The following is a 12,410-nucleotide window of genomic DNA, read 5'->3' as shown; positions in this document are numbered from 1 at the left end:
GGAAACGGGATAAATGTGGTGTAGTTCGGTAGGAAGCGCACAGAGACACCGATGAACAGTTACGACTTTGCATAGTTGTTGGATAAATTTTCAGCACCGCTTTTAAAATCCGGTAAGGCAAACACCGAAGCCACAGGTTTACTTTCGTTTTACTGCGTTAAACCGTGAAGGTTGTGTGGAAACGGCCGAGAAGAATCTTTGCCAAACTGCGGGCTGTCCTGAGAACTGCTGTGCTGTGAAGTGAGAGGAAGGAAAGTTACACTGAATTTCTCACAATCCCTAGACCCAGCATTTTGCCTGGTCACTGTTTTGGAAGGGCAGTTTGGAAGGCCAAGCGCTGTTTTGGAAGGGCAAAATCCCATCGCCACAGCCAGCCAGGTCCGGGTGAGGCTAGGTTTGTTTCACTGAGCAAACAGCTCCTTCCCTCCATCCTGCCCACCTCCCCAGCAAGGGTGTGCCTGCCGAGAAATAGTCTCCTACTGCTCTTGTCCAGTTTTCCTTGTTTGGTGATAGCTGGTAGTGACTCCATGCTGAAAGCAAGATGAGAGATCGTTAGAGCTGTGATCACGTTAATATTAACTTTTTTATTATTATTGTTGAAGTCATATAATGGGAAACAAGTTAACTGTAACAAAAAGTACATTTACTTTAGCCTGGAGTGAAGCTAAGACATAGTAGTTTTATGAATCCCTATTCATTAAGTGCATGATTGAAGCACTTGGTGAGGCAAAAGCCTTGCTCTGTGCAGAGCACAAATTAAATGTGCAAGGGGACATGCTTTTTGTTTTACGTGTGTTCAGTCCTCATCACATTCTTAACTTCATGGTGTTGATGAAAGGTACCACCTCCATAGGATTGAGGGTTTGGTATGGTCTCATTAGAAAGAAAATTCATTAGCTTAAACCTCCCATGATAAAAGCATAAATACTTCTCTGCTTTTTGTCATTACAACTTAATCTTTGCCCGTGAATCATACTAAAGGCAATTTTTAAGAACAAGGTCTCAAAGGAGAAAAATACGTGTTTAACTCTCAGTTTGATCACAAGTTATTGCTGGGTGGGAAGACACTGGTTAGTTTGAAAGCCGAAGTGGTTATAATTGTGTCATTTTACAGAAGAAAAACCCCAAACCACGGTAGTCAATACTGTTTTTCCTCTTTAAACACAATGGTATGTATAGAATGTCATCAGGCTCTTTCTGTCGTGGGGGCGGCTTAGGGTGATTCACTAGCTCAAACAAATTGGTCTAAAATTGGTGTAATTCCTTGTGTTATTTCGAAAGAGTAGTGATTTCTGTAACTAAGTTTTGTTTCTGTAGTTGCATTAAATATTTTGGTGGTTTATATTTTGACAGTTTAATAAGCACATATAATGAAAGCGAAAAATTATAATGTAATCTTTAAGTATTATGCTATTGTGAAAATAAGCTGAGGAAAAATAAATTTGTTTGAAAGTAAACTTTCCACAGTGGCAAATCTGTGCTGTGATGCTAAAAAAAACCTAATAGTTTTCTGACAATCTTGTTAGTCAAACTTTAATATTTTTTAAAGGTCGTCAGTGAGAAGTGGAGAAATGGCTAAATTGACCCAGTTAATTGAAAATGAAGTCTTCCGGGCTTACGCTACTTACGCAACTATCGTTCTTCTAAAGATGATGCTAATGAGCCTGATAACAGCATACTTTAGGATCACAAGAAAGGTAAGAAATTGGCAATACTATGTGGTAGAAGAGATTGAAATTGGTATTGAAATAAAGAGATTTCACAGTTGTTTATTTTCTTTTCACCTCTCAAATACTAGTGCTGTTCCTCCTCCTCCCTCCTCTGATGATGTTCTGAGTTTGGCGTGCTGGTGCTTCGTTGGTCTCAAATGGATGACGTCTTTAACCTAATGATGAGATAGTTATGAGACTGTATCTTACATTTTCTCTTTCATTTGACTTTTGACTTAACTCTACCCTTTTAAAATGTTTCTATTATTTTTAAACAAGAGTCTTTAGTAACTACAGTTATTTCCACTGTCTTCTACAGAAAGCTGGTGCCCAGGGTACCCAATTTATAAAGCAAATAAAACGTGATAAGAAGCCATGTTACATGAATAACCAACTAGTAGGGTCAGAAGAGGGGATATGAAGTGGATTTTTATGCATCTATAACCCTTTCATCCAGTAATTCTAGAGCTCTTTACATTCCCTAGTTGTTTTAGCTTTCCCACTGCAGATAGGTCATTATCTAAAAACCATTAATTTTCAGTCAGGCTGAAAATTTATGTGGATTGATGTGTGGGCTAGATAAGTATGTGAAAGATCCACTGAGGTTTACTAAATAATGCAGAAGCTACATCTAGCTTAGGAGAGAGTGCTCGTGGGAAGCATCACGTTGTGTTTGCCCTGCTCTTGGTCTCTAGGCATCTGCTCATGGCCACTGTTGGTAGGTACCGCGTGGTCCGGGGTTGAGAGAGCCCTGAGTTTGCCCCATATGGCTATTCTTGTAAGATCTGCTTCTGCAAGATGGTGTGTGCCTCAAGGATTTGTTGCAATCCTTTAGTTGGAATGCTGCTTTCTGTTCCTGCTGGGTGCAAGAGAACCTAGCTGAACTGTTCTGTTGGTCGTGAGGTCCTAATAGCACCACATTGGAGGTACTGCTGCTTTCTGATAGCTTGCTGGGTCTTTGGCACAACTGAAGATTGAGTATGGTAGACCCCACAGCCTATCCTGCATATTCAAAGTAAAACCCAGGTGTTTCTGTCGTAACCTTAACTCGCTTTTGCTCTTGTGCAAGCATGTCAGCTGTATGGTCCTATGTGTAGATCCAGTGGAGTCCTGTATTAATGTTCATACCACGTTATGGTCTCTGTGTGTGCAGGTGACAATGGGGCCTTCCCTAATGTGGAGTACTTGTTTTTCTTATGATAAAAAAAAAGTTTTCTTGTTACAAGCAGACAAATTGTTAAAGTAATTTTTATTTCCTGTTTAACATAAAAGTAGTCCTTAAAATGTGAAGAAAGCAGTGGAGCAAGAGAAGGTAAACTGTTGCTGATAGTGTTAACATGTCTTCAGAATTTTTAGGCCAGGGATATTTCACAGAAAGGGATCAAGGCTGCCTCAGAAAGCAATCATGTAGCTCGCCTAAAATCAAAAGGTTTCCTAGACTTAAGCCCGCATAGCCTGAACGCTCCCCAGGATGCATGCGTTGCCATGTGTCAGCAAGGAGAGGTCTGCAGTCTGCACTAACAAAATGAAATGCTTTCAAATAGTGTCTTACAGTATTTGGAGGTAATAATGGGTCATGTCAGTGGAAAATACACAATTTATACCTAAAAGGAAAGGGAGAAGCTTATTTGGTCATAAGTGAGGGTGAGATGAGTCTCTTGGATGCTATTGCTGTGTAGACTTCTGAAGAAGGAAGGGATCCAAAAGGGCTTTCACATAATTTGTCAAGAATAGTGAAAAAAGATGCCTAGGCAGGGCAGACAGTAGTTATGTTCCTTCAGCCCACTGACATTACTTCAGGCTGAATATCAGTTGTCTCCTGTGCTTGTCCATATTAAGAGAAGACTTTATCCTCGTGCATAAATTACATTACATTACGTGGTCTGCACGCAGGCTGCACACCTGCTAGGCTCAAGACAACAGTAACGCAGCGAACAAAGTATTATTCCCTGTGCATTTAGCTTCAGGTAAGTTACGTGAAGTTATAGAGGCATTAGTAAAAAGAGTGACCTCTATAGCAAGCTACCTTGACTAGAAAAAAACCATTCTGGCTTCTAATGTCTCTTGTGTGTTTATGTTTGAAATAGGCGTTTGTCAACCCAGAAGATACAGCATCGTTTGGTAAAGGCGAGAGTGCTAAAAAATTCCTGCGGACCGATCAAGATGTTGAACGAGTACGCAGGTAATGCACAGGAGTCTCGAAAGGTTATTTTAGATAGCAGAATAATACTAAATCAAGGAATTAATTTCACTCCATTCTCTTTGGCAAGCCGGTATGTGTTTTGCTTTATGTAATAATCTAATACGTTAATTTGTCTAAATGAACAAACTGTTCCATACTTAAACTGTCAGAATGCATATTAAAAATAAGAAGTCTGAATATAATAGCTGACTCTTGGATAGTGTATCCTGTGTGCATGGGGGAAGTGGTGAGCAGATTGTAAAACAGGACCGTAAGTTGACTTAGTATAAAGTACACTTAGTATGAAGTACACTGAGTGTAAATCAGCTAACACCAGTTGCAATAGTTGCATCTTTTCCTCAAGTGCAAAGGAAGTAATGGGGAAGAGACATGGAACTGTGATACAGTTATGGAACTCCAGAGCTGTATTGAGGGCCTTACTCTTGCAAATCGTACTGTGTGGGAGTCGAAGCCTGTGCTCTTTTTGCTGGATTGAGTCGAGGTTACTCACTGGTGTGTCAGTTGTCCGGGCGAGTTGACCAGCCTTCTGGAAGAATGCTGTTAATACTGTGGCTGTGTACAACACGTGGTGTATCTGTTTTCTTTTGCAGGATTCATGGCAGAATGTAAGCTGTATTTCAGTAGGCTAAATGGTGATGGCAAAATTTGCAGTTACCAAAATAACAGCTTTAGAGATGCTGTTTGATACACTTGTGCTAACAAGGAAAGCTTTTAATGGGATGCTTTCCATATCATTGTTCCTAAATGAAGCTAACAGTTTATTTGCTATATACATTTTTATACGAAAAACCTTGCATGTGAATGAACTATTCTCATTTAAACCACCATTAGAGAAGATCTTGAAAATAAGTATCAGCTCTGAGTTAAGAGCAGCGCATCCTTGCGAATGTAGGCGCTGTGGTTCCAGGAAGGCTAGCGTATTTCTGCATGCCTCTTCTGAATTCTAATCGGAGAAAGAACAGCCTAGCCTCGGTGGGCTGGAAAGATGCTCTGAACTTTCCTTTTCCCGCCGTGAGTGGTTCAGGGAATGATTAGCTGTTTAGTTTGCTGGTTTCAGTATAAAAATGGGCACCTTTTGGTGAGGACTAATTCCTTTCCATTTGTAAATCTCAAGGAGACAACTAAGTCAACCCTAACTTTACAACCAGATGCCATTTAAACTCAAATTGTTACATTCCAGAGACAAACACCTCACAGAGTCATTTCATAGGCCAGATTTTAAAACACTGTTATCAAATCCTGTGTTGCTGTTTTGCAGTGTTGTTCATACTTCCCCAGACCGAGTAAATCAGCTTGGTTCTGGTTACTCCGTTGGTTCTGCAGCATCTGTTTTTTCCTCTCAGCAATGGTTCTTAATGGAAGTTTACTATATTTTCTTTTGCAAGCTTCATGGCAGCAGATAATGCCACGTAGCTAGGCTTCTCTTCTATATAGGTGACTGGAATTGTTCTTTTAGGGGTATAGAAAAGACATTAGTGTCTTCAGTGCACTTTTTTGGGGAAAAAGTAAAGTTGGAGGATACATTTCGTTGTAATGATAAATGAGTTCAGAAAACAGCTGCAAAACAGCACCGTGTTCTGATTCTAGTTGGCTGTGAAATTTGACATAATTAGTAAGGCTTAGATGTTCTTTCAATCAGTAAATTTGGTTGGAAGTACGATTTATTTAAAGTGGTATAGGGAGCAGGGGAAGTTTTGGAAGAGGTGTGAAAGAATACTTCAAGATCTGGAGTTCAGTCTCAACACATTTTTAGTAAATTATATTCTGGTTTCAAAATTTCAAACTTTTTTTTTAGCTATTTTAGTGCTTAGTAGTGCAGAAAATGAACCAAAAGCATAACTGTCACACCTGTTAGATGCTCAAAAATAACATTCTTCAAGATGATTGAAGTACTTGAAGATATGATAGAATGTTTCATATATAGGATATTTCATGTTTTCTTTATGGAGACTACAAACTGAGTGTAAGGGAATACTTGGTATAGACCATCTGGGCCAGGAAGTCTAGTGGTTGCAGTCAGTCATCCAGTTAATTGATGTTCAGATGAGAGGTGCTACAAGAAAATTCCAGCTACCTGTCTGCTCCCTGCCCTTCCTTGCATTATTGCACACCCAGGTGTACTCATATGCCTCATGTAAGTCCCTAATATTACCAAGACCCTGGGGATAAAACTAGGGCCTTTCCCACAAAGTTCAGAAGTCTGAAAATGTGGGGTGTGGCAAGAGAGACTAGAGCGATGTCAAGTGAGCATGCCAAAATCATTTCAGTGGCTGAATGAAATCCCCACTGCAGAGGAGGCCAGCAGTTGTGTTAGATCCTTAACAGTAGCACGATCTGAGGATGCTGAAAAATAGTGATGGTTGAAGTGCTTTATTCAACAAAATGTAACACAGTAAAACAAGTTTGTTTCTTTCCCCAGAGGCCACCTGAATGACCTTGAAAATATTGTCCCGTTTCTTGGCATTGGACTGCTGTATGCTCTCAGTGGCCCTGAGCTGTACACAGCCTTGCTGCACTTCAGGATCTTCGCTGGGGCTAGGATCACTCACACTTTTGCGTACTTGATCCCTCTTCCCCAGCCCGGCAGAGGTCTGTCTTGGTTAATTGGGTATGCAGTGACCATCTCAATGGCGTACCAAGTGCTGAAGGCGGTCTTACACCTGTAGTGAAGTCGTAGCTTCTCTCTACCGTTTGACATTCCACATTTCCTGCGGTCTGTGTTGATGTATTGAGTGAGCTAGTGTGAGTTTTCCGTGGTGACTGAAATTAATTTTTTAACAGAGGTTTTTCATTCCTGTTCAGAAATGCTTCTTTTTGGTGGAAAAAAAACCCCTTCTCCCTGTATTCCCTATTCATGGGGCTGCATTGCCAAAGTGTTAGATTGAATGTTCCCCTTGCAATTTGTCAAGTGCTTACAATTCCAAACATGCAATGATGCTGTATTGATAGCATGTGTGATAATTTTCTACAGATGCACTATTTTTGGCTTTAGCTCTGAAGTCTAAATCAATAAAGACAAGAGGGAAAAAAAAAAAAGCGTGTTTGTATTTTTGTTTTCATTTTGACTCTTCTCACAGCAGCCAGCAAATAGCATGTCACGATGTATCTGGAAGAGATTCCAATCATACAGTTCTTTGAAGAATGCTTACCTTAATAATAAGATAAAACCAGTAATGCTAGGCTTGTTGTAAAAAAATCTTTGATGAAATTGTTGTTTGTATAATCCACTTTGGGATTAAAAAACCCAAACCGTTGCAGCTCCATTTCTCAGTTGAATAGATTAAAAAGAAAAAAGTATGTGGGCTAGACTCTGTTTAGGGACACTGGTGAAAATCTGGAGTAATGCTTTTTGTTGAAGTTACTCCAAGCAAGGGTTCGTGACTGAATAAAGCACAGACTCTTTGTAGGAGTGGTTTTATTTAATGTTATTTTTTAATAAATTCAGCATAAAATGTGACACTTGTGAATGTATTGCACTGGCCCTGGCTGAGATGGAGTCAGTTGTCCCCACAGCACCCCCCCGGCGCTGTGCTGCGTACTGGTAGCTAGAAAGGCGTTCCTAACACCCCCGTGTCTGGGCTGCTGCTCAGTAGTGCTGGCACGGCATCGGGGCTGGCTCGCTGGCACAGCATCGGGGCTGGCTCTCCACCATTCCCCCCACCACCCAGCAGGCTGGGGAGGGGACACAGCCAGGACAGCTGACCCAAACTGACCAAAGGGGTATTCCATAGCATGTGACATCTGCTCAGCAATAAAAGCTAAATGGGGTGGGGGGCATTCGTTACTTATGATGTTTGTCTTCCAGAACAACCCCTGCGCATACTGGACCCCCGATAATAGAAAATTTTGCTGTTTGCTTACATCTTCCTATGATGTGTTAGTTTGAAATATTTTCCTTAAAGACTCTTCCCTGTCTTTTTTGTTTGGTTTGGTTGGTTTTGTAGCTCTGGCTTAAATGATAGCACAAGATTTCAAGAAAAAGAACAATCCCCAGAGGAGTCTGCACATCCAGCGTGCTGGTCGTTGGTTAAGTTTCAGATGGTGGAAGTCGGGAGCGCAGTGTGCTTGGTTTGCTCGCCTACCCCAGGGGCTGTGCTGCTGAGGGATAGCACAGAGAGGAGCTGCTAAGCTCTCTCTGTCGTCTCCGTGTGCCAAGGACTTTGCGTTTCTCTTTTTGCGAGGGAGAAGCGGACGTAGTACAGCGAGGCATGTCACGGGAGGGCCTGCCTATCTACCGGCAGTTGTGAGACGAACCGGTGGAAGCCCATGCGGTGTTACGGTAGGCTGTAGCTGGAAAGGGTCGCGGGAGGAGTCAGGAAGCGTGGAAACACACTGCCTTAATCCAAAGAAGGGAGATTGGCATTGCCATTTAAGAGTAGTGTTTATGTCTACTAGGCAAGGGAAGGTGGGGCTTCAAGCAGTTAATACTGATTTACCAGAAATGAAATCTAATGAGTGAAATAATGAAGACCTGGATCCTGTAGAAGGAGGATGCTTGGGAGAGGAGGATTAAAAGTAGAACAGTGTGGAGCTTCCCTTCCTGAGATGGCAGAGTAAGCGCATCTCAATGCCTCTGGGCATCAAGGGCTCCAATAGGAAACATGGGCTTTCATGTTTCTTCTTGCATCTTTCTCCACCACGTCCTACCTGTGCTCTTTTCCTCTTATTCCTTCTTTCTCTACTGGCTTTTCATGGGATCTTGAGACCAGCTAACTTGGATGGTATCATTGTAACAAGGTAAGATCAGCCATAGGCTCCTACCCTGAGGGACAACGGGCTGGCCTGGGGCCTTGACCTGTGTCTCAAACCAATCCCTGTCAGAGCCAACAGGTTGATCTGTCTGTGGCTTTTCTGCCTCTTTATATCACAACAACAGCAGCTGAAGCTCTATTTCCCTCACTTCTTTGTATCTTGCCTCTTCTTTCGAGCCATGTGTCTGTCTACCCATTTAAAAGAATGGGAAAGTAGCCATGAGGCAGAGGGGCCCATTTGAAATTCAGCAGCAGAGTGAGTCCTTTCCTTCCGCACCAAAGAGGCTCTTTCTGACAAGTCTAGTTGTCATTGCCAGACATATTCAGGAACAGCATTTTTAACTCCTTTTGCATCAAGCTTCTGTACAGAAATCTCTTTCTGAAGAGAAATACCTGGAGCCTGTCTTTATTCCTGTGATCTTACGTTTGAAACAAAACTAGTTTTAAATCCCTTCCATTTGCTCAGTGGTTTCAAAGCTCTGAACATACACTCACTATGTGCCGAGAAGTAGAAAAGATAAACAAACCCTTAGAAATACCTAGAGTGATTCAATATTATTCTGTGTTTCTCTTGCATTTATTTTAAACCTCTATTTTATTTTCCTTTGCTCCCACAAATACCATCTGTGCATCTGGGTGGGGTACGTGCTCAATCTGGGAAATCTGCCTTACCAGTTTCGGTCCAACTGCCAGCTCTGTGGAAGCGTGTTGGAGTGTGGTCCTTGTCAAACGGCTCTTGCCTTTCTCCAGGCCATGCCTTCGAGCGGTATACTGGGCCTGTTGTTGCAGAGCTGTAAATTTTAAAGGGTTAGCTTATTTTCAGAACTTCTAAAGGAAAAAGAGCGTATTAGTTGAATGTATTACTGAGCTAAACTGAGTTTTCACCTTTTAAAATATGCACGTGCGGATTTTGGATGGCTATTATCAGGTTCTGTTACAAAATCATTAAAATAATCTGTCACTGATGGAACGACTGGCTGTTATCAGCAGGTATGCGGCTTTCGGCCTGGTGAAAGTACAGAAAAGGTTAGTCTGTGGGACGCATATAAAAACAGGTAAAACCAACGTCTTCTAAGCTTCATTTCTGTCCCTTATGCCTGTTACTCCTGCCACTATTCTTAGGTGACCGGAGAAACGACAAGTTTTCTTCTCTCTCTGCCAATTATTCCTGGTTTTTTATATTCTTTCTTCTCCGAAGTATTTGTGTATCTTTGAAATGGCTCCAGTACTTTGAAATGTTAGCTGACACAGCTTGACCTAGTTAGCTGATTTTGTCTCTGAGTGGATTTCGTGGCCTGTTTCGTTTTCAGAAGTGTAAACACGTGAGCAATTCCTCAGTTCAGTTTGCAGCTCTGTGAGTAAATGCCTGTGTGGCTTTGGCCCAAGTGACTTTGTCCTGATTTTCATGGCTGCAGCCAGACGCGCTGAAGGCAGTGGAGGGAGTTGGTGACTGGCAAAGAGCTCTGAGCTAGGACTTGCCATTCGAGCGTGATTTCGCATCTTGTCACAACAAAGCAGGTGTTTAAAGCTATAAATGTTACATTAAACGTTTCCTTGAATTTTCAGAAGCAAGTGTGTATTGGAACTTCACTGCCTTCAAAGTATTCATTTCAAGAAACTGGGTCAGTATTTCTGAAACTTGATGAAATTACATAAGTCACCAAAATACAGGAAAATAAAAGCTTAGGCTGCTAACTCAAATCAATTTGGGGCTTTGAAAAAATTCAGTCTAGATTTTCGATGGAAAATTTTGTGTGTCCTTTCTAAAAGCAAAACTTTAAAAATACCCTTTTAAAAGTAACTGGGATGTTGTCTCTTGTTATGCAAACTAACATGTTTTTCATTTCAAGGCTGAAGTTTAGGAAGATCTTTTCCAAACCTTGTTCCGCTGGCTGAGGTGGCGCGTCAGTGCTCTGCGAAAGGTTGTACTGACATACATTAAAATAGCCTCATTAGATGCCTCCAGCTGTTGGATACTTAGCGAAATACATCTTTGTGATTGACTTTATGTAAAGCAAAGCAGTATTTTATTAAATACTGATTTTCCAGCCTCCAAAACTTGATTGATTACTGACTCCCACTCATAGATTTTGAAGGCTAAAATAGATCATTAGCTCCTTCAGCCTGACCTCTAGTGGAAAGTCTGCCATGGAATGGCTGCCCTTCTGCTGAGGTTAGTTTAATCACAGCATGACTTCAGAAAGGGGTGAGATCTTCATTCCGAGACTTTGGGAGACAGGCGTTGATTCGCTCTTTCCTATGGCATTGTTTCTCTCTGGAATACCTGCATACTAAACTTACTCTTTAAAACCAGCATAGGTTCTTTTTGTTGGCTTTGTGTGTTGTTTGGGTTTTTCTTTTTAAATCAAGGCAGTTGTTATTAAATTATTGCAGTGCGAGAAGGAATATGTATTATTTTAAACAGGTGCTTTCCTCCTACAAAGCACTCGGCTCTTTATTCCTGTACACTCCTGGAAAAACAAAAATTTAGAGCCCCTTTCCACACGCAAAAAAATACTACTGTTCTAAAAGTAGGCGTGAGAAGTTTTTTTTCTGTGTAATAGTGCTAATTAGACATTCTTAGGAACACATGTTATGGTGAATATGCGCACACGGGACTGTATCCTGCACAAATGCGTGCAGTGTATGAAGCTGTAGCCATGATCCTATGTCATGAATTCTCTCAGCAGTACCACAGTGGTGTAGGGCCTCCCTTGCTAACCTGGAGTGAAGCATCTTGAAGTGGATGCTCGTAAAAGAGTGGAAAATGACCTCTCCAGCACGCTTTCTTCAAAGCCTACTGAGCTATAATACGGGCAGGGGAATGGTGGCTGACTTCTGTGAACTAGCCAGCCTCTACTCCTCAAGACAGCATTTCCAAGTACTGACCTGTATGCCAGGTGGCTGCTTTTGCCATGGAAACACATTTAAAAGTAATTCATTTTTATGCATCAAAGGGCATTATTTGAGCAGTGGCCACATAATCTCCACAACTGATTGCTTTTGTATCTAGTTCTTCTTTGCTGCTGCTTCCCAGTGTGCACCACCACTGACAGCATCTTTCTTTTGTTCTACATCTTATATGTGCTGGTGGGCTTTTGAGAGAGCTTAAGAGGAGGAACTTCCAAGAAACCTGTCTTGTAAAACTAAAAAAAAAAGGGAGAAAAAGAAGAGTGTTTGTCTCATGGGTACTGCTTGTCCAGTGAGGGGGAATAAATTCAGAAGGTAGTGTCAGTCCTGCAGAAACAATAAGGAAGAAAAAAAAGAAAGGGAGGACTGAAAGAAGGGAAATGCTTTCATGACAGCTTAGCACAGCATCAAGCAGCAAACTGGATGAAGAGTAGTAGGGGAAGTTACCTATTAGATATCAGGAAGAAGTTCTTCCCAGAGAGCATGTGGAGGCACTGGCACAGGTTGCCCAGAGAAGCTGTGGATGCCCCATCCCTGGAAGTGTCCAAGGCCAGGCTGGATGAGGCTTGGAGCAACCTGGTCTAGTGGAAGGTGTCCCTGCCCATGGCACGGGGGTTGGAACTAGATGGTCTTTAAGGTCCCTTCCAACCCAAACCGTTCTGTGATTCTATGGGAGGCAGGTAGCTCTCTGCTTCTGTGGTTTTATTTTACAAACCTGCTGTACTATCTCTAAAATAAGTTCATTTTTCAGAATGTTTTCCCTTGTGCATCCAGTCATTGAATATCTGCACTGAGGATTAGAAGTACCTCAACTCAGAATGGAGATGACCCGTGGGC

At 41.7% G+C, this 12,410-nt stretch overlaps 1 protein-coding gene across 1 annotated transcript; it reads left to right on the top strand.

Annotated features, from left to right (window-relative positions):
• Positions 1-1,535: 1,535 nt before the first annotated feature.
• MGST1 (microsomal glutathione S-transferase 1) lies at positions 1,536-6,614 on the top strand. Its single transcript, XM_010148450.1, has 3 exons — positions 1,536-1,697; positions 3,797-3,891; positions 6,332-6,614. The coding sequence occupies exons 1-3, from the start codon at positions 1,572-1,574 to the stop codon at positions 6,576-6,578; spliced, it is 468 nt and encodes a 155-aa protein (XP_010146752.1). The 5' UTR covers positions 1,536-1,571; the 3' UTR covers positions 6,579-6,614.
• The last annotated feature ends 5,796 nt before the right edge of the window (positions 6,615-12,410 follow it).

This window comes from Eurypyga helias, unplaced genomic scaffold (assembly GCF_000690775.1).
Source record: "Eurypyga helias isolate BGI_N326 unplaced genomic scaffold, ASM69077v1 scaffold14890, whole genome shotgun sequence".
Lineage (NCBI taxonomy): Eukaryota > Metazoa > Chordata > Aves > Eurypygiformes > Eurypygidae > Eurypyga > Eurypyga helias.
The sequence above is the reverse complement of the archived record's forward strand: the minus strand, read 5'-3'. Positions and strand labels throughout refer to the sequence as shown.

Coding starts and splice junctions, on each gene's coding strand:
- MGST1 (XM_010148450.1), top strand. CDS start 1,572: ATGGCTAAATTGACCCAGTTAATTGAAAATGAAGTCTTCCGGGCTTAC. Junction 1,698..3,796: donor ACTTTAGGATCACAAGAAAG/GTAAGAAATTGG, acceptor TGTTTGAAATAG/GCGTTTGTCAACCCAGAAGA. Junction 3,892..6,331: donor GATGTTGAACGAGTACGCAG/GTAATGCACAGG, acceptor TTCTTTCCCCAG/AGGCCACCTGAATGACCTTG.